The sequence below is a fragment of the Mangifera indica genome, chromosome 12, assembly GCF_011075055.1.
Source record: "Mangifera indica cultivar Alphonso chromosome 12, CATAS_Mindica_2.1, whole genome shotgun sequence".
Lineage (NCBI taxonomy): Eukaryota > Viridiplantae > Streptophyta > Magnoliopsida > Sapindales > Anacardiaceae > Mangifera > Mangifera indica.
The window spans coordinates 12,263,735-12,285,111 of NC_058148.1; the positions used below are offsets into that span (position 1 = coordinate 12,263,735).

Consider the following 21,377-nt stretch of genomic DNA (forward strand, 5'->3'; position numbering starts at 1 on the left):
GTAATAAATCAAAGAGGGTATTTTTGGAATTAAAAAAAAATTGTTTATAAAAATAAAATCGTTGTACGTTTACCTAAAATGGTTTACGTAGAAAAAATTTTATCGATTTTAATTAATACCTCTAGTTTTATTCACAATTATTTATATAGGAAATTATCTGCAATATCAAGAGACTGAAGGCTCAACTTAAAGTCATGCTTAATAATTGATTGATCTCCACAACTATATGACTAGTCATGAATAATTCAGACCATTTGTCAATTTAAAACCATATGGCATTTATTAGATGTACTAATTTTAATTGCATTGGTATTATCGGATGATGATATAATAAGACCACCACTTGTATATAAAATATGAATAAAAGAATATGAATTCAGCTTGTTGGCCCCATATAATAAATCATAAAATTGTTCATATATCTATATATAGAGAGAGAGACACACACACACACAGTTATGTGTGCATTATGAGTCCAATTGGCATAAGTTTTTTTTTTTTCCCTTCTGAGTTGAGATGTGTTATATTTATTTTTATTAATTTTGTGTGTAATATTATGTATACTCATTTTAAATATATATTATATATACATTTATATGTGTTATCATATAATTAAATGATTATGAATTAATTAAATGTTATTTTATTTTTAATTCATAATCATTTAATTATATGATAACACATATAAATATGTATATATCTGTACATATAGTTTTATTGTAATTTTTTTATCCATTTTCATAAGTTACACCAGGTATCCTAATGAATTTCATTAATTGGAATTAATGATTCATATAAATATAACAAAGTGAGTTACTAATAATTAGTGATGTGATTAGTGGGTAAATACATTTGATTTAGAATAGAATTGGCTGATAGGCTTATATTAAGATTAGGAGGAAATGGATGCAGTGTGATTTATATTAAGAGCAAAACATAAATACCCTTTTTAGTATATAATTAAATATTATATTATTTTTAATTCACATAATAATATATTATTTATATATTCAATTATATAATTAAATCTCTACGTATATAATTTGATTGTTATGATAATTATAAAAATAATATTATATGTATCCACTTTGAATATATAAATAAATATGTATTTATATGTGTTATCATATAATTATATATTATTTTATTATTAATTTAAAATAATATAATATTTTTATTGCAATAAGAAATGACGAAAATGTGTGGGTTAAGGAGGTTAAGTCCGTATCCTTACTATTAGCTTCAAGTTTTGATAATTGGGGGGTTGTGTGCTGCACGTAAGACTCCATGACCAATCACCTCACAATTAATCATGTTTAATCTGCGGAAGCAAAGAATAGAATCCCTTCATTCAAGGGATGGCCTTAAGCCTTAGCCCTCAAAAATAGTAGATAATTAATGATATTATAAGAACAAGAGAGGAAAGGATAGATAGCTTGGGAGAGAATATATGGTAAGTAGATAGAAAGAGAAAGAAAGTGAAATAGGGGAAGGGAAGAGAAAACCAGAGAGACGAACACCGACTATTATAATATTAAATTAATATGAATGGATGGAGATAATGATGATGATGATGATAGAGAAGTACAGATCACAAGTCATCAACTGGAAGGAAGGGGAGATTCAGTAGCTTTAAAGCCACTCAATATAAGCAGCAAGTTTGCTGCAACTAAGCAAGGCAACGCAAAGCAACCCCAAGGTTCCATGACTTCTGCGTTTGCCTAGCCACCTTAAAATTATTCTCCATCTTTATTATTTTAATATTAGTCAACTCTTCTGCTATGACATATGCTGTAAGTTACGGTATGCCTTGCCTGTACAGCCTGCTTTCTACTATCCAAATCGTCTTCGCTAAGCAACCAAATTTTGTTTTTTTCCCTTGTAAATAAATATATTATAATTTAGCGGTGAGAGACTCAGTTATGTGGGAAGGAGAAACGACGTAGTTTAGTTACACTCAGCAAGAAGTAATGAACCTTTACGTGAATCTTCTTCATTGTATTTATTCAGTTTTTGATACATTTTTAGGTGAGCAAAACGACATAGTATAATTCATGTGAACTAAGCGATGCAAATACATCCTACCAACAAAAACAATAGCAAAGAAGTAGCATCTGAAGACATAAAATTATAAAATTGCAATCTTATGGGCTTAGAGACCTCTGATAGGAAGAAATTTTTTCTATGCATGACATGTCAAATATTAAGTTCTTTTATTATTATAGTTTGAATATCTACATAAACACTTTTTATTTAACTTAAGGTAGTAATGACACGTGGACAGGTGGTTTTTCTGGTCCAAGTTAAATTTTATAATACTTAAACTGGGAAAGAAACTACAACGAGTAAACTTGATCAACGTACCTCTGGATGGAAAATTCACTTAAGAATTATTTGGTGTTCCGACAGCATACTGCTCAGTTTTCCGAGGCTCCACAAATACAGATGTTGTCCTTGGAGGCACGTTGAAGCAACCTAAGGATGCTTCATAGGATGAGTTTTTTACCACTTCATGAACCGACATCATCTGCACCAAAGTTGTTGGCGCAAAGTCATTGATGATTGCCAAAAATATTAACGTTCCTAAGCCACTTTAAGAGATAGTACTAACAATATTACCTGTATAGGATGAAGTTGAAGATTTCTTCCACGTAGTGCAAAGTTGCAAAATGATACCTCAGTTGGACATGCATTGAAGATTACCACAATGTATGAATAGCTGCAACAATAAAGGATGGTGACACTAATATCAAATAATTCCATCAGAAGTAGAAGAAAAAACAAATAATTTTGGTGTACGCACTTCGAATCCAATTGGGTTAACCCAGGGAGGCCGTCATGACCATCTTCAATGCTCATCACTATAATACCAGGGACTGATGGTGGACCAGTGTTATGAAAACGTACCCGTTGCTGAAAAAAAGTAAATTAGGTCATTTATATCATATCACCAGAACTCATGATTTGGTGTCATAAGCAGAGAATTGTGGTGCTTCGAGTCCAAGACAATTCATTTGCTTTTTGAAACATGCCTTTATTTGTTCGCAATGATGTGTTATCTCCAAATTAGATGGTTTTGAAACTTGCATACTTCCCTCACCTGGATAGCATTCGCTGTCCTCAAACGAAAAAGTGGAGAAGAGTACCGAATACGTAATACTTCTGTAAAATTATCCAATGCTGCAAGGATGTGACTCCTTTGAGGCCTGAAAGATGGATCAGCCAATCTTGGTCTTATTCTGTAAAAAGAATCCTCGAATTATCAATAAGTAGAATAGAATGATGGGAAGTCCAAAAAATTTCTCATGTTTTACCCAGAATAAGATAGCACTTGAAATTGTAACAAAATAAAGTGCAAGAATTGATGATAATGGATACAGTGAATGCTTACAATGGCCAATTATGTTCGTTTTTCTGTTTAGGAGGAAGGCCCACAGCCCAATTGTTTGAATTGCAAGTAAAATCTAACCTGAAATTTGAAATGAGAAAACCTTGAATTTGAGAAAACTCATTTTGAAATATTAGAATTTGAAATGCAAGTATACACAATGACAATCACCAGAATGAGAATTAACACATAATATGGGTTTAAATAAGGAATACAACTTCAAAGTGAGAATTAACAGTGGACCTGTTGAACCAATCACCAGAATTGTATGAATCACGGTCAAGTGATTTTGAGCGTAGGATTTCATCACCAGAATGAAAAAAGGGTATTCCCTAACCAAAAAAAAATAATAATAAATAATCATCAATTCAAGAAATAATATAGGTGCTAGCATAACAGGAGTAAATAAAACCTGTCCGAGTGCAATTATACTTGTCGCCAAATGATTTATCCTGCATCTCTCATCAACAGATATTTCCATTGGGGTCTACTAGTAGATGGACTGAGTTAGATCCAGAATTACAAAAACATAAACAAGTAGTTAAGTGTATATTGAGCATACCTTAAGGTTCACAATGTCAAATAGGGTTTCATTGTCATGAGCAGAAACATAATTAACCTGGAGAGGGATCAAAGATGTCAATGAAATTATTCTAGCAAATCATTTACGTAATAATGTAGATAAACTTGGTTCCAAAATATTGATGGTCAGAAAAACTAATATTTGATGCCAGTACCTAATTGAAAAGATGATGGAAATACTAAAAGTACACAGAAATTAATGAGAAATTTTGGCAGGAGTTAACAGAAACATTAATAGATGATTTAGGCTCGAAATACTTCCACAAAGTAGACGTAGGAGAAATAAATTCAAGTAATTTAAAACTACCACCAACAACCCAGTTTTGAGATAAAACAAGATGTCAACAGCAACACTGACAAACATTACTTCTTTTCTCTTTTCAAACTGTAATTAAAATCTCAAAGTGCAGAAATCTCTATGATGCTTGCTAGTGTTGTTTGAATGACTAATTGTTTCTCCACAGACTTGCCCAAGAGAAAATGGTCCTTACAGTTAACAAGCATAATGAAGAGCACATCATATTGAAAAGCAAGGATGCAAAATCATAAGAAAGATAATCAATGCAGTATCTTACTGTCTCCGTGGGGCATAATGTATAAGCAACAGGTGTCCCATCATAAGTTAGAACTTCAGATCCTTTAACCTAACAAAAGCATCATAATAAACATCAGGCTTTATATCTTCTGGCTTGAACATTGAAGGAAAAGAAAAAAAAAACAGTACTCAGAAAAATTATATACAAGACAAATTCTGGACTAGAAAATGTGTGAAATGGAAATGCCTTGTAAGTGGCTTCTCTCTATTCGAAAGTTTCACAAAAGCTACAAGGTCTACATTTTGCAATTGTTGATATTATTAGATACAATGCACATGATGCTCTAGCATTTGAAACATCTAGATTTAGGTAAACAACAGGATAAGTGGTTTGCGCATGTCTTATTAATGAGCTTATCTAGGCCTCCAAGGACACAGCAGAGGTTCTTGTTTAAGATAAAACACCAGTTTCAATTACCAATAGGTGTTCATATCAAATATCATATCCATAGTATTCTATAAGCTTTATGTTCACATACTACAAGAACAATTCAAGTTGTTATAAGTTTTACTTTCAATGTTGCAACTTTAATATCATAGATACCCTTATTACCACAGAAAAATTTTGTTTTCTGGATGAATACTGTTAGTGAGGCAGAATCTAGGACTAAGTTATTGCAAAACAAAAATAAAATAAAAATTTTTGGTATTTTACAAATTAGTAGGGAGATAAGAAAAAAAGACATAACAAGAGGGATTAAAATGGTAAAAATTGACATTTTATTAAACAAAATGAGAAAGAATGAAAGCAATCCTTAGAATATTTGTTTTCTTAGTGACACAGCAACATACCTCTTTCCCATTAGAATTAGTAAGTACATAATCTCTCAAGTTTGCAGCCAACCCAACCTGAGTTCATGAAATTATTTCATTTAGTTGTATATCTAAGAAAGAAATCATACCTTAGAATATTTGGAAGATGTGGGATAAGATTATAAGAATGAATAAGATTTAATCGTGATGGTTTTTTTCTTCAGCATACATCTCTAAGAAAGATGTGGGCAAAGAATTAATCACGATGTTTTTTAAGCACTATAAAATTCAATGCATATTTTTTTTATCCTCAAAGAGAAAGCGGGTTAGAGATAACAATATATATAAACACAAGCATAACAAAGTTCCCCACTGCACTAAATAGTTCATATGTAGAGATATATTTCATGTGAATAAATGTATGCAAGTGAAAGCAGATCAAGAAGATGCACATAAACACATTTGGGTTTGAATGTGCACACTTCTAAAAGCAAAAAAAGAACAAGTACATCTAGCTGGTAATTACTGCCACCTTTAAAACACAGGCAAAAAGCATGTCAATCTAACTGGAATATTCAGAAACTAAAAATTATAAAATTGACTCATATAGAAGCCCCATTAATGTCACCTGATTATAAACTACCAACCAGAAACTTTGTAGCTGATGTCCATGCTGTAATTTTCCTTTTTTAGTTTCAAAACCTCATAAAAAACTCAATGGGACTGCATCTAAGTCAACCCACAACTAGGTTGCTTCAGATGCCAAATATAAAACCAGCATATTTTTCTTTCTTTTTCCTAATTATTCCCTAACATAAGTCCTTAACTTCCATAGGTTTGACCTTATAGAATCCTATTCATTTCTCACTAACCAAATGGTACCAAATAGATCTGACTGTTCTTTGATTGAAAGTATTATTCTCAACTTTTCCTCATAGAGCATCTTAATCTACATCATGTAAACAGCCTGGAGAAGCAGGTCATGTCACTTAATAGTTTCTGACTTTGAAATTATCTATTTGGCACTACTCAAACATGGAAATACATCAAGAAGAGAAACCTGGATGTGGTCCTTTGCAGCAGCAAGCATTTGTTCTTGATTAGATACTGTGCCATGGTCATGACCATTGGGCTGCAGTAGCAGAATAAATAATTACACTAATTGCAAGTATATTAACAATAGCCAACCAGCAAATGCACAGCTTCTGCTTACCCAGAGGATTAAAAAATACAAGGTAGAAAGTAAATTTAGCAAATTTTTTTCTAAATTCTAAGAACAGTTAACCGCTAGGATTTGGTGTTGCTTTGTCTTACAAAAAATACATCAAATTATCATTTGCTTCCAGGTCAGGAGCTGTCATGGAAGATTACCACTAAATTTGGAAACATAATATCACAAATGAACCAAAAAAGTGATAATACAAAGAGCACCTGACATTTAGTGGACAAGTTATTAGAGACAAAATCCTATTGCCAAAGCTCACTCAGTAAATCTTTTGAAGTACATAGGTGTATGTTCTATAAAGACAGCATAGCAATAAAGCATACCAGAAATAAATATAAAAAGTAAAAGATGCATCAAATCGATGACAAACTTATATTATAACAGAGAAATTTTATTTGATGAAACTCTTTCAGCTGATCATGTTAGCAGAAAAAATGCAACATGAAAACTTTTTTCTGTTTTTGATAAAAGCAGAATTAGCATAATCATCCAGCGATTAAGAACTGATGGCATTTACTGTACTTTGGATGTTGTTGACAAGAATTTAGTTTAAGTCACCAACATGACCACTTTGTGATTACAGCAATTTTACATTCTAAAAAGTAAGGCACGACAAGACACTACAATGATAAGTTCAATGGTTCCTCCAGCACAAAAAAAATTTAATACCTGCAGCAATAAACCAGTAACAAATCCCTGTTGAAGAGGAGGGCCAAATGGAGATCCACCAAGCATTGCATCACGAATTCGATCATTAAAACTGATTTAAAGTTTGGAATTATTCACAAAAGCCAAAGTTAAAATAAATGATGAAAAAAAAAATTCTATACGACCAACAATAGAGTTGGGATGGATACATGGTCTTGTTTTATATGACTAGCAAGCCATTGTACCCATTGAGGCATCAAGTCTAAAAGCAAATTTTACATATTTTTGCCCTTTCCTAAAAGGAAAGATGTTGTGTAGCCGTTTTACCCATTGAGGCATCAAGTCTAAAAGCAAATTTTACATATTTTTGTCCTTTCCTAAAAGGAAAGATGTTGCATAGCTGTAGAAACCAGATCAAAAAGCAGCAGAAGCTGATAGAACATTCTGATTTGTCAACGAGTCAACCACTAATGTCAATGATAGATGAATTCTATAGGTAATCCCCTCTTAAGAAAGCAACATATGCTAGTAACATAAGCTCACGAAAAAAAAAGTACCTCCCAATTCCAGTCCCACATATATTGAATTGAGAAGCATTTATGCCACGTCCATTTTTAGCAACTTCACCAAAGTCCCATCCTTCACCATATCTAGAACAAGGAGGTTTTTGTTTTTTTTCCATTAGTAGTTATGATGTAAATTTATGTACCAGGAAGAACAAAAATAATAATAGTGAAATTACAATAACTCTTTACTCACATATAGATACTTGAACCATCCACTCCATGCATTTCCTTTGTCAGGCTATGAAGTGCTCTTTTTGCTTTCACCTATGCACAGATCATATAAGTATCTTTTAGTTGCTTTACTCCTGAAGACAACTGATTCAAGGTTCAGAACAACAAATCCAAATCAGGCCAACTTTTTGCCCATACCATCATGTCAAAATCCAGCATCAAATTAATGGAAGATGTTGCAGACAAAGACTTGACCTCAAAGTATGTGGGTGTAATAACAATAAATAATATACCAATCAAAAGCTAACAAAATAAAAAACAGAATATATGCATGTAGCATTTCAGCTCAGAACCTTCTTTAGAGACTCACAAATAGCATTGAGCTTGCACTCTAAACATTTTTTTAAGGTTAGTCTCAAAAATTAATAGTTAAGGAGAGTCATATACCATTGTTCTCTTCATTATATGACCCATAAGGTCAAACCGGAACCCATCAACCTGAGAAAAACATAATAAGATCAACTATCAGTAATTTATAAAGCCACCAGTTGAGATACTATAAACATCAGCCACAAATTGTAAACAGTCTTAAGATAAATATATTGACTAATTACACAAGGACTTCCCTTTATTTACAGAAAGGGAAAAGTAGCTTCCAGTCAATACACCAGCATGGTCTGGATCAAGGAATAAGAAAACCATAGAACATTGAAAATAAAATTAATTACCTTATAATTAACTGCCCAAGACAAAAGATCATCAACAATCAAGCGCTCAACCATATAATGCTCGCTAGCGGTGTTATTTACACATGTACTGTTCTCAATAAAACCATCAGTGTTCATTCTCAGATAGTAACCTGGCACAATCTATCAGGAATTTTTACGTCACCATTTAGTAAATTACAAATATTGGTCAGACTGAAATTACCCATATGATGATAATCTTACAACATTGAATCAAACTACATTAGAAGAAGCATAGGTTGAGATAGAAAATCAATCATAAAAAATGACCTTATCAAGAACAGAATTCTCATCCAAAGGCCCACTTCCATGTAAATGATTGTAGACAACATCCAACACAACACGAAGGCCAATTTGGTTAAGTGCCTGCAGGTATACAAAAAAGTGATACATTTCATTTTGTTGATAGTATGCATTAACAAGACCAACGAATCCATGGTCCACATCAAAATTTTATGCTCTGCACCCATTCATAGAAAGACTAACACAAATTTTAATTTAGACCTGAACCATCTTTCTGAACTCCATTGTACGGCAAGGACCTCGTGGGTTGCAAGCATAGCTTCCCTTAGGAACCCCCCATAGAACAGGATTGTACCTTTTAAGGAAAAGGAAAGCAATGTAAACATATATAAGACAATAGAGCTGGATCATTCCCCAAGTCAGATTCAGGAACTTACCCCCAGTTATATGCATCATCATCTTGAATGGCTGTTATTTGAGCTTGTTGCTCAGTTGAATCAGGCAGTAACTTTTCCAGCACCTTGGTATCTGCAAAAAACTAGATGTTATATATACAAACAATGCCATGAAGAAAAGAATGCAATCTGAGCCAAGGAAATTTTATTCCAGGGCATCAAACACAAATTCCAGTACTCAGAAGAAACCTTTTGTATTTTTGGAGGCTGACCTAAAACATATTCTTACCCACATTCTTCCATTTCTCTTTCTCATCATCAACACCAGCAAACTGGAAGGTTGGAAGGAGATGGACATGAGTAATACCAGCATTGGATAATTTCTTCAGGTGAAGTACACCTGCTGAGTCCTTCAAGTAGCATACAATAGCCATTGAGTTATAATAACCATCAAAGAATTATTTTCTTCCCACAAATGAAAAATATAATTAATGTTAAATATAATTCGTTCCAAATTTTTATCTTTGCTTTAATTTTAAGGGTCCAACTAATATAGTGGAAAGTAGATTATAGAAGAGAAATTAAAATTGGGCAAAGAGAATAAAGTCTTTTGCAGTTGAGAATGTTCAGAGCTATCACTTATAATCCAGTCATCAAAGAACTTTTATAAAAATTACACCACTACAGAAGCTTGTATAACAAAAAGCAAAATTTCACATTAAATAATGATATGGATTGTACAACGAACAATTGAAGGGGAATTAAGCATCTTACTAAAGTATGTGCTCCAATCAGAGAACTTTTTTACTTTGACTTTTGTTATATTAATCAAGAAAATCAATCAAAAACTCAAATACAATAATTATAAAGTAACACAATGCATGTCACCAAGAAAAAAGAAAAAACTAATATCTGTTCCTAAAATCTATGTTGAAGCACATGAAGGATATTCCATCAAATATTTATAGTACAAACAGGTACAAAAAAAATGTCAATATCTTCTTCTTTTCAAAGGACCACAAGAACAGATATACCTGCATGGTAAAGGCTAGATAACCACCTCGAAAGTCAGGATGCACAGTGTGGTCATTGACACTGCCAAGAAGAATTCATAAGGAACACAAACCAGCGGAATCTAAAGAAAGCAAAAAACAAGTGATAGAATCCAGCAAACTTGTTTTCAGTACATGAACTTAAATTCATATTTTCCACAAATTTTTTAGTAAAGAAATAATACTAGTCTCCTAGAGAAACGAACACATCAAGACCAAGGCCCCACTTCACAAATTTCAAGTTGTTACAAATGCAATCTCCACCCAGTTTGGAAACTTTAAATTTTAATCTGGACTACAGACCTCTCCCTCAATCATGAACTCCAGAAACTACTAGAAAACTGTCTAGGAAAGATATGATAAAGTGTTACCTCAAGAATTTCTCCACTGCTTAGTGAATTAAAACAAAGATATAAGAAAGTTGGTATAAATTTTTACCTGAAGTCTCGTACATGTAACTCATATATACTTATGTCGGAGAAAGAAGCTATATCAGGTTTCTCATTTGCCAATCTATCCCATCCTTCTGGTTTTAGAGAATCAGAATCAACATTGACCAACAATGTTCGTCTGCCATCTGATGAAAGCCTGCTTCAACCAAAAAACTGTGAGAAGGGTAGAAATAGTCGGAAATCCACATACACATGCAATTTTTTATGTGAAAAGATCACTCATACATTGCATCAGATACGTAGATGAAATCTTATCATGCCAGGATACTATTTAACTTAGAAAATAAAAACACCTTAGCTAATTTCAAAGAACTGTTTGCTAACTGACAAAACCAGCATACCCTCTAGCATATGGATCATTTGCATAGCATTTTTCAACTTGCAATGTGCTAGGATGGAAGACAGATACTTCATAGACATAATAACAACCTTCCCAGCTTTTCGGTCCTTTAATACTCCAAATGCCATTAATCTCCTTAAGCGGGACAATTTCTAGGGGATTTTCATCTAATGGATCCCGATAGATGCAGGCACATACAACCTATTTTAACAACAAAAAATTGGGAAGCAAACATCACATAAATGATTCTGGGAATAAAAAAGGGTGAGAATGATGAACTACAAAATCAATGCTTATTTTGAGATATATATACTTGAGCAGTAGGCGCCCAAAGGTAAAGTGAGACAGTTTCTTCTGAAAAAACAGCACCAAGAGGACCATCATATGAGAATAGGTCATCCAGGATACCCGGTAACTGTAAACCAGTAGCATCACTACATTTCCCATCAGCTGAATAAAGTGAAGACAATGAATCAATGTATTTACAGGAATTAAAGATTACCATAAAATTTTACGGTAATCAATAACATCAAAGATAAAGAAACTCAGGGCTCTTTCACCTACATAAGAAATTCCCCATTTCAAAAAATACAGTTAAAGCTGGTACTATTCCATGTTACAATATGTTCCTAGAGCTAAAAAATATATATTTTGTACCATAACATTGTCATTCCTCAGAAATTCTATGTCACCAACATCTGTTATGCATCGATCATTTACTACTATAATTCATGAGCCTTTGCCTTTTTTAAACTGTTGAAGTAAATATGAGCAAAAAAGGAAAATTGCTTACAACTGAAAGTAGCAACTGCTAACTGACATTTGACGAGCGATTTAGCATCTGTAGTAGGAGGCACTTTAAAAGTTCTATAATCTCGAATATGAGGAAACTTTTCAACCACCTAAGAATGTTATGTTTAGCAAAAAAAAAAAAACAGCATTAATCCTTCCAAAACATATAGAAAAACAACATTTTCACAAAAGAGGCAATAAGAGTTATTGTATGAAGAAATTTATGGATGCGTCTACCAATGACTTATGGTATTACATTTGCTGGGAGGCCACCGCTGTCCTCTTGAAGCTTAATTCTCACGTCCTCACCTACAAAAAAGGTAAATCTTGTGATCTTGTCAAGGTTTAGGAACAACCATTCAATTTGACAAAAATACGGTTTTTCTAGCATAAATGGGAGGTTATAGTTAATAATAGAGCTAAAACCTTTAATCCCTTGATAATCAATCGATAAAGCAGCTGCTTTACTAGCATACAAATAGCAGAACCCATCTGGGGCATCCACATTCCACGCAATTGTAGTTTCACTAACCCAGTATGCTCTTGAGGAAAACAAACAATCCTGCTTCTGATCATCCTATTAAAAATATTAAAAATCAGTTCAAGCCAAAGATTTACACACCATTGATATTGAATAGATGAAACAATTTTTCTTCCTACGTTAGTCACATTGCATTAATTCTGTACTACAGCTTCTTTCAGGAGTTCTTATGGAAAAAGCACATTCAAGTATAAGCATTTTCTGAAAAAGCACTCATCATAAAATGATTCTTTCCTAGAATCCTTTCTCTTCAGATGCACCTGCTATACATATTCGCATTGCTACGAAGCGATCGGTTTATAATGTGTGGCATAGAAGTAACATTACAGGAGAGCTATCAAGATATTCGCCTCCGAAAGTGCTATTCTTTCTGATTTTTTTATTTTTTACCTTGAGCTTCAATTTTATTTAGAGAAGTGAGTTTTAACCTGAGAAGATGAGGTAGAGATTTGAAGCGGCATAGAGGAGCAGCAACAACAGTGAAGAGCTTCGTTTCTTCTGCTACGGAAGGTGATGGCAAGAGATGAATGAGAGGTGCAACGGCGTCGTATAGGGAATGAATGACGCGTGGCAGACGGAGGAAGAGAGAGATAGAAATGAACATTGGAAGTTGGACGATGAGCAGATGATGATAGCAACAGAGACATTCCAGTTCTTCCTCTTTGGTTTTAACGGAAGGAAAAAAGAAGAAGATGAAGAAAACAGTAAGATTGCCTTCTGTTATCTCTCTGCTTCTCTCGTATTCTTTCTAATTTATTTTTTCCTAACTCTTTTACTCAATTTTACTTCATCTCTTATGTTTAAATTAATGATATAAATAATTTATATTATAAAGTATCAATGTGATTTTACGAATTAATATAAGAGAATTATAAGCATAGATTGTTCAAAAATATCACTTTGAAAGGATATGATATGAAGTGAACGGATGAAAATGATTATCACCTATAAGATCATGTCTATTTAATCAATAATTTCCGCTTAATAATTATGCCATATCAAAATGAGCAATACTATGTGTACCCACTTTGGGTACACAAATGTATACACACTTATATGTGTCATCATATGATTGGTTATTGTTTTAGTCTTAATTCAAAATCATTCAATCACATGATGACACATATAAATGTGTATATATTTATGTATCCAAAGTGAGTACACATAGTTTTATTGTATCAAAATTATGATTCCAATTTTGAATTTTAATTCTTAAGCCCACACACCACACTGAAGACGTTAAGAATAACACTATCATTGTTTCTTCCAATTATGCTGATTTCATAATGTGGGTTGAACAAAGTAGATACTATTTTGGGCCTAAAATGTCTGACCAAAGTACCCAGTCCAATCAAGTAGAACCAGATGATCCAGACTGGGTAAATAAGACTAAGTGCAACACCGAAATTTCCTACAAATTTGATTCAAATAACTTTTATTATTAAAAATAAAATATTATTAAAAATATATATTGCCTTCAAGATGGTTGAGTATCAATTAGTATTATTATATTTAATTAAAATTTATAATTATAAATAATTATGATATTTGGTTTGATGTAATAAGATGATATCTTATTTTATTTAAATATTTTTAAATATAATTATTTAAAAATATTATTTATTTTATTTGTTATGTTAATAAAAAATTAAGATATTTTAGTCTTAAATTTTTTATTAAGATAAAATTATAATAAAAAATATCGTTACTATAATAAAATAATATCGAAATTTATTATTATCTATAAAATCAAACAAGATAATTTCAGTTAGAATAATATTTGATTATTTTTAAACAAACGTTTCGTAAAAGTTTTGGCTTCTCTTTACGTCAAGCCACTACTTGAGTGTATCACTACCTAAACCATATTTGTCTACCCTAGTACCTAGCTTTCATTCATTGTCCCAAAAATGGATCAAAATATTTGTTCTTAAATTTCCAAGTACTTTAGGATAAAACACATTTAGTGATTGGCGCAAAACACTGCAGATGTATAACCCAAATTCCACGCGTCAAGAAGAGAAGAAGACTAGACAGTTGTGAGCAACAAGATCATGAGTTGTAATTTGATGTAGTTTGAAGTGTCTTTGATAGAGTCAACAATGGACTCAATTACACTTTGTCTTCTCATTCGTCGAAGAAACTAGGAGCTACTCCATGCAACTATGCCAAACTCGTTTATCACAGTCATCATTTTCGTGCACCAAATACCATATTCATACAAATCAAGATTTTCTCTACCAACAGCATTATGATAGCTGTTTAACCGAAAATAACTAAGGAAGAAAGTGGACAAAATGGACACGTAACTTTGGGAAAATGATTGACTCTATGAATTAGGTACGGAGGTTTCAATCCCAAAGTTATTAGCTATTAATGAGTTATTCGAGTTACTCCTATAACAAGAGCAAGTTGTCACGTGTGGATTAGAGAATGGATTAGAAACGACTCTTTTTGAGATCTTTTTTTGACATCAAACAGTCATTTCATAACTAATATATATAAGGGGAATCTAACTATTCAAATAAAATAAAACATTTTGTGGATGCTTAAGTAATCTGATTTCTACCAATGTTTTAAATGTCAAAATAAAAAATTTAACCAAACAAAGGTAAACAACGAGAGTAATTATCACTCTTTTAAAGTAGTTTATTATCGTATTATTTAATTAGTGATGTGTATGAATAGACTAACAAAATTCTCATTATCTTTATCTATTATTCAACAAAGTCTCGTTCAAAAGAACAGACTTGACAGAATCAACGAGAAAAAGATCTTATTAATCTTGACTTTAATATGATTTTGTGAGAAGTGTAACAGACGAAGAGTTAAAAAACGAATTTTAGTTAAAATATAAAAAGATTATTTAAATATAAATTATATTTAAAAAATAAAACTACATTAATACATACCCTTATTAAGAAATATTGTGATTAATTCAGAATCATAACTTTGTATTTTGTTATGTGTTAAGAATATTTAATTTAATGATGATAAAAATCTTCTATTCTTAGGTAAAATAGAATTATGTTTGATCAAATAGGGAAACGACGCATTCTCAAAAACAAGTCGTTGCAAGAAGACGACACAAAGAAAAGGAGAAATGCCGTGTGGGACCTCGCCGGTGAATCTTGCACTTGCTAGCATGTGCGGGGCATGACAATGGCTACCCTAAGGAAAGCTACTTCAATCAACATAACTTGTTTTCTTTTCAGTTAATTAATTAATATTTGTTTTTTCATAAACTTGTTTCACTAATGCTTTAATGTGTAAAGTAGCAAATGACCATGACCTTTAATACTATGGTTTTATTTTCTTTTAATTTATATTTCAATTTTACCTATAGTTTTTAAGTTACTTTATTATAGTAAAATTATATATATCCAATTTTTAACATCTAATTGGCTATTTAAATAATATATTATTATATAATTGAATATTATTTTATTTTTAATTCAAAATTATCTAATTATTTGATGATATATTATTTAAATATTTAATTAAATATTTAAAATTATATGTATATAATTTTATAATAAATCAAATACAAAGTGGGTAAAAGTAACTTTTAATTAAGTGGGTATTTAACAACTCCATGTGAAGTTAATTACTTTTTATTGCTGTGGATTTCATGACCCAATTTGAAGTCATGGAGGCAATCAAAACAACTTGATGAACAATTATGAAGAATGGAAGGGGAGCTCCAATTCATTATTAGTTATGATGGAGAAATCGAATTAAAGGTTTCTACTTTAATGGAAGACATGCACTTACCAAATTGACAATGGGAGGTAAGTGTGCTTCATAGAAATATATGTGTCAAATTTTATAATTAATTTCTCATTTTGGTCACATTTGCTTATGATTAATCTACTTTAATATGACGGAAAAGCCATTCAATGACTGACCATATTTTAAAATCCCACTAGAAAATTACATTTGAGATTTGGTTACATCAACCCAATCTTCCAAAAAGTTAAACATGTTTAATACAATAACAAGCAAATTAGAGGCCTATTAACATTAATGATGAAAATTAACTACTTTACCGATTCTGAATCAACTGAAGCGCAAAAGCCATCTTTTTCATGCTGCAAGTCATCAGTTAATTGTCAAACAGAATGAAAAAGATGGGCTAATTTTGCAGCTTTTGGTTAATTTATGGGGGCAACTTTTTGGTACTTTGGGGAAGAATCAAGCCTCATTTCGTTGAACTCAAGACCCCTTTTCTTGCTTAAACAACCGGCTGTTGGACTGTTGAAGGAGGCCTGGTGGTGTCGAAGCCGCGGCGAAGGGGAAGAACTTATCGCCACCGGTGGAATTTCGATGGAGTCGAGCTGCGGCGGGGGATGCTGCCACTGTGGAAGAGGCCCCGCCAGGAGAAGAGTCTGCAGAAGTGGCCCCGCTTCCATTACTGCCTTCAATAATTTGCCTTTCTCCGGCAATGGCCTCTCCGCCGCTAAATTCAAGGCCTCTGGTGGCAATTCTGATGAAACTGGATTTGCAATTGGAGACAAATTCATGTTTTGATTCTTAAAGAAGTCACTGGGTGTTGACTCATTTTCGATGCTTGATGTGCGCGAGAGTACCCGAGCCGCAGCTTCTTGTTGCTGCTGCTGTTGTTTTTGAAGCTTTTCTTGCAGCAAAAGGTTCTCCAGCATCAGCTTTTGGCATTGCGTTTGTGCTTCGTTTCTCTCTTTGATGGATTTATTCAGCACGTCTTTGAGATGGATGAGTTCAATTTCTCGCCTTTCGATTTCCTCCTTAGCTGACAAAATTGTCGCCTCCAGCTCCCAAGTTCTGTACAAACGCCTTAACTCTTCAATTCCCTGTCACAAAAATGGAAAATTTAGAACACCCTTTACTTGAAAAGTTGAAACAGAAGAGAAATGAGGCCAACATTAAAGAGAATTTACCTCTTCTGGATAGCAATATTCCCAGCCAAGAGGGCTGCATTGTTCTTCCATTTCCTAAGAGTTTTTTTTTTTTTTTCTAAGCCAAATATGGAGGGATGTTTAGTGGTTAATGATTCAACTTCTTATAAGTAGTGGATTTAAGCAATTAGGTTTTCTGTTTACTTTATTTTTTAGTCTTTTCTTTATTATTATTATTTTTTTTTTTCATTTTCATGTGAAAATAAGTTGGACCAAAACACACAAGGCCAAAAGCATAATTAAAGGCCAAATTGTTTTTGGGTTTAAACAAGTTGATCTCCCCCATGTACACGGAGGAGACTGCAGAGAATGTGAACTTAGCGGTTAAAGTTTGGAATCTTCTGGTTACTCCGAGCATGTGTTTGCACGTGCAAATGTTGTAAAATTTTATCATGCTAAAGGGATCATCAAAGACAAAAGAATATGCATATTCATCTTTTACTCTTTTCTTTTCTTTTTTTTTTTTACCCATTTATTTTTACTATAATTTATAATAAATTATGTTAAAATAACTAACCCAATCACAGCATTGAATCTTTAATTCTAATGATAACTTAACTACCCACAACATTAATAAATTTATTTATTTTTATAAGGCTAAAAATCTCCTAACCCATATATGTGATTGAAATGATATAATATTATTTAGACTATTAATTTTAATTAATATATAATTAGAGTAAATAATTTGTTTGAAAGCCTAAGAAAAAAGTAATTTAGATATAATTAAAGTCATCTCGTTTGTAACACTCACTTTTTCTTTTAAGAGTATTAGAATTTTAAGTATAAGATATAAAATTTGAATTTTACATTAAAAATTATAGATTTTTAATATAGAGTTTATATAGTTTTAGACTCTTTAATCTCAATAACAAAGTTTTAAAATGAAATTCTCTTAATATTCGTATCATTTGATATCAAAACTAATCTGTATAGATGCTAAAACTGTAAAGTGTATTTCTATAGCAAGAGCCTATCAAAAAGTGTCCACTTAGGTCATCTTTTTGAATAATAGAAAGAAAAATTGTTATTAAATAAGAGAAGTAAAAATAGTACACTCTAAAGGAGACGGGGGCTTCAAGAAAAAAGGAAAATATTCTTAGTAGATCCTTCTATTTAGAATTCTACATATTTTTGGTCGATAAATTCAAACTTTTCATCACACAAAAGTGACAGTCTTGTTGGCTACCCTAACAGGCCGAAGTTTTAAGTCGATTTTTTTATAGAAAAATAAAACTCTGAGTTGTTTACACGCCTTTTAGAAAATGAAAGCCGGTCGTATGTATAAAATAGTTATCTTTTTCTTCTCATTTCTTCTGTTCACAAGAAACCTTCTTTTATTTTAAATAATAATAAATACACGTAATTTTATATATTTAATTAGATATTTAGATTATTTGATATTATATAATTTATTTTTATTTAATTTTTAATATAAATTTAATCATTCATATAATAATATATCATCTGAATATTTAATCAAAATAATTTTATAGTTTTCGATAATACCCTATTAGTGTTATTATTATTATTATAAGATTTTCAAAAATTAAATTTTTTTTCATTTTGTCTTACAAAATCAACCGAAGGATACATCCGCACTGCATTTTAATGTATCTTCTACATTGGGTGGGAAATGAAATTTTAAACAATATGAAAAATTTCTTTTATTTTTATAAAAAATTAACATTATTATAATATTATACGTTTTTGTTTTAAATATATATACATTTATATATATTATCATATGATTATATAATTTTAAATTAAAAATAAAATAATATCTCATTATATATAATATCAAAAATATATATTTATTTATATATTAAAAATATATACATAAAATATTGCTCGTAATATTAACTATATTTTTCACTATTTTAATTATTGAGAAATTTTATTTAAAAGGCCAAAGGACTATTTCCCACCCAAAGTATGATGATCTCCCAAAATTTTTTTCGTTAATTTTGAAAATCCTATTTATTCACTCATTATCGTTTAAATTTGTTAATGTTGAAAATAAAATCGTCATTTTATATTTAATATTAAAAAGAAACTTAAATATGATTTTATTTTTTCCTTCTAAATTTAAAAAAACTAATTTTCTCCGCTAAATCAAGTTTGAAAAAATCACATTTCCTCTCTTAGGGTTTAGTTTCAAAATTTCGTCATTTTCTTCGACGTTATCGCCGACTGTCTCTCCCGATAATTTCCCTTCCTCTGATGGTCAATCTCAACTTCACCCCAACCCCTCCAACATCGAGAGACATCATCTAGAAGAGAAATTGTCTTCTTAGATGAAGATGAGTTGTCTTTCTAGACGACGAATACGAGATTGATCGATCTCGTCTTTGTCATTTAAGAAGATGATTTCTCTTCTCAAACAATGTCTATCGACGTCGTAGGGGTTGGGGTGGAGTTGAGGCAGATCATCAAAGAAAGGGAAACCATCAAGAGAGAGAGATGACCGACGATAGTACCAAAAAAAGTGACGAGATTTTGAAACTAAATCCTAGAGGAAATGTAATTTTTTAAAACTTGATTTAAATGATAAAATATTAGTTTGTAAACTTTTAGTGGAAAAAATAAGAATAACTTTTTAGAGATTATGATCCTATTAATTTTAAGTGGCTATAGGTAGATAAATAAAATTTTATGTAATACAGTTGGATATGCGTGAGTTGTCACGGTCAAGTCAGAGAAAAGGGCGGGAGGAAAACATTTCCCACCAAAGACTGGGCAAAGTAGATAATGGTGGGCCCATAACGGACCCTCCTTTGGGCCACCATATTTTCCAAAAATTATAAGTTAAATTTAAACAAACAATTTGTAAACTATAAAATTGATTAATTATTAACCCCCCATTAAGTTTATGAAAACTTCAATTACATCCGTCAAGTGAGATATATCCACAATATCTCCTGTTCTTCTTCTTCTTCTTTTTTTTTTAAAATCTAATATGTATTTAAAGGGAAAATGTTATTTAAAAATGTCTCGAGGTAATATTTATACACTCGAAAGGGTATAATAAAAAAGATTATCGATAGCTTGTAAATACGAAAGACATAATTGAATAATTTTCAACCATCTTTTAACACAGTTCTTTCAAAAAAGAGAAAAAAAAATGTTTAATCATGCAACAAAAAGTGAAAAAAGTATGTTTTAACGGCATGGGTTGGATTGCTTTGATTCCAACTTTTAGAATTGGATACAAGAAAACAAAAAAGAAGATATATTTCTAGGAGCTAACATGCTGCACTGCCGTTTTGCGTGTGGGTCCTTAGAAATCCACATTATGGTGCACCCCACGCTCACATGTATAAATTCTTCATATTTGTTTGTTTTTTTTTAGGGATCCTTACACATCCACATCTTTTTCTTTTGAGTGGTGCAATCACAATTTGCCACGTCAGATATGAGAAATTGTTTTATTATTTTTTCAAAAAAAAAATCATTAATCTTGACGAAGCATAAAACCATGTAACAAAAGCTTTGAATTCAATGGAAAGCAAGAACTAAGAGCATGTTAAAATCAAAGACAAAGAGGAAAAAAATAAAATTTAGTTTTGAAAAGGAAGGGAAAAAAGCCAACTAATTTTCAAAAAAAATTCTTCAGCTTCGTGCGGAGACGCGGTTTATAGTTGTAAAATAAAGAAAAGAAGTGATGTGAAAATCACAGCCCTTTTTGTCACGTTACTTTTTTCTTCTTTGCATGTGATATGGTCCACGTGGACCAGCATGTCCCATTTCTCTTTTTCTTCTCTTTTAACTAACCGATCAATGTCACTTGAAGGTTTTTTTTTTTTTTTTTTTTTAAATTTTTCTGCCATTTTTCATCAAATATTCCATTTATCAACAGCTCAACACGCTTTGGCAGGAATTTTGTTACTCGTGCCTTATCCAATTGATTTAATTTTTTTCAATGTCATATCATTACTATTATTTTAGACTTGT

General features: G+C 31.5%; 2 protein-coding genes across 4 annotated transcripts; both read right to left on the bottom strand.

Annotated features, from left to right (window-relative positions):
* Nucleotides 1–2,163: 2,163 nt before the first annotated feature.
* Nucleotides 2,164–13,302, bottom strand: LOC123193299 (pullulanase 1, chloroplastic). Of its 3 annotated transcripts, none has more exons than XM_044606191.1 (28): nucleotides 12,918–13,302; nucleotides 12,375–12,516; nucleotides 12,205–12,257; nucleotides 11,950–12,058; nucleotides 11,470–11,606; nucleotides 11,158–11,357; nucleotides 10,803–10,952; nucleotides 10,347–10,407; nucleotides 9,602–9,722; nucleotides 9,355–9,445; nucleotides 9,179–9,272; nucleotides 8,945–9,040; nucleotides 8,657–8,797; nucleotides 8,376–8,426; nucleotides 7,951–8,021; nucleotides 7,749–7,841; nucleotides 7,213–7,303; nucleotides 6,379–6,450; nucleotides 5,358–5,414; nucleotides 4,546–4,614; nucleotides 3,951–4,007; nucleotides 3,801–3,875; nucleotides 3,632–3,720; nucleotides 3,392–3,469; nucleotides 3,101–3,239; nucleotides 2,804–2,913; nucleotides 2,620–2,719; nucleotides 2,164–2,527 (listed from the first exon to the last, which is right to left on the bottom strand). In XM_044606191.1, exons 1-28 carry the CDS (start codon nucleotides 13,134–13,136, stop codon nucleotides 2,384–2,386), a joined length of 2,910 nt encoding a protein of 969 aa, XP_044462126.1. In that variant the 5' UTR covers nucleotides 13,137–13,302; the 3' UTR covers nucleotides 2,164–2,383. The 3 variants fall into 3 exon arrangements, with proteins under 3 accessions (XP_044462126.1, XP_044462125.1, XP_044462127.1); XM_044606190.1 differs by having other exon boundaries at nucleotides 12,375–12,525; nucleotides 12,918–13,301; XM_044606192.1 differs by lacking the exon at nucleotides 6,379–6,450 and having other exon boundaries at nucleotides 12,375–12,525.
* Nucleotides 13,303–16,370: 3,068 nt separating this feature from the next.
* LOC123192466 lies at nucleotides 16,371–17,564 on the bottom strand. Its single transcript, XM_044605027.1, has 2 exons — nucleotides 17,406–17,564; nucleotides 16,371–17,318 (listed from the first exon to the last, which is right to left on the bottom strand). The coding sequence occupies exons 1-2, from the start codon at nucleotides 17,454–17,456 to the stop codon at nucleotides 16,644–16,646; spliced, it is 726 nt and encodes a 241-aa protein (XP_044460962.1). The 5' UTR covers nucleotides 17,457–17,564; the 3' UTR covers nucleotides 16,371–16,643.
* Nucleotides 17,565–21,377: the final 3,813 nt, after the last annotated feature.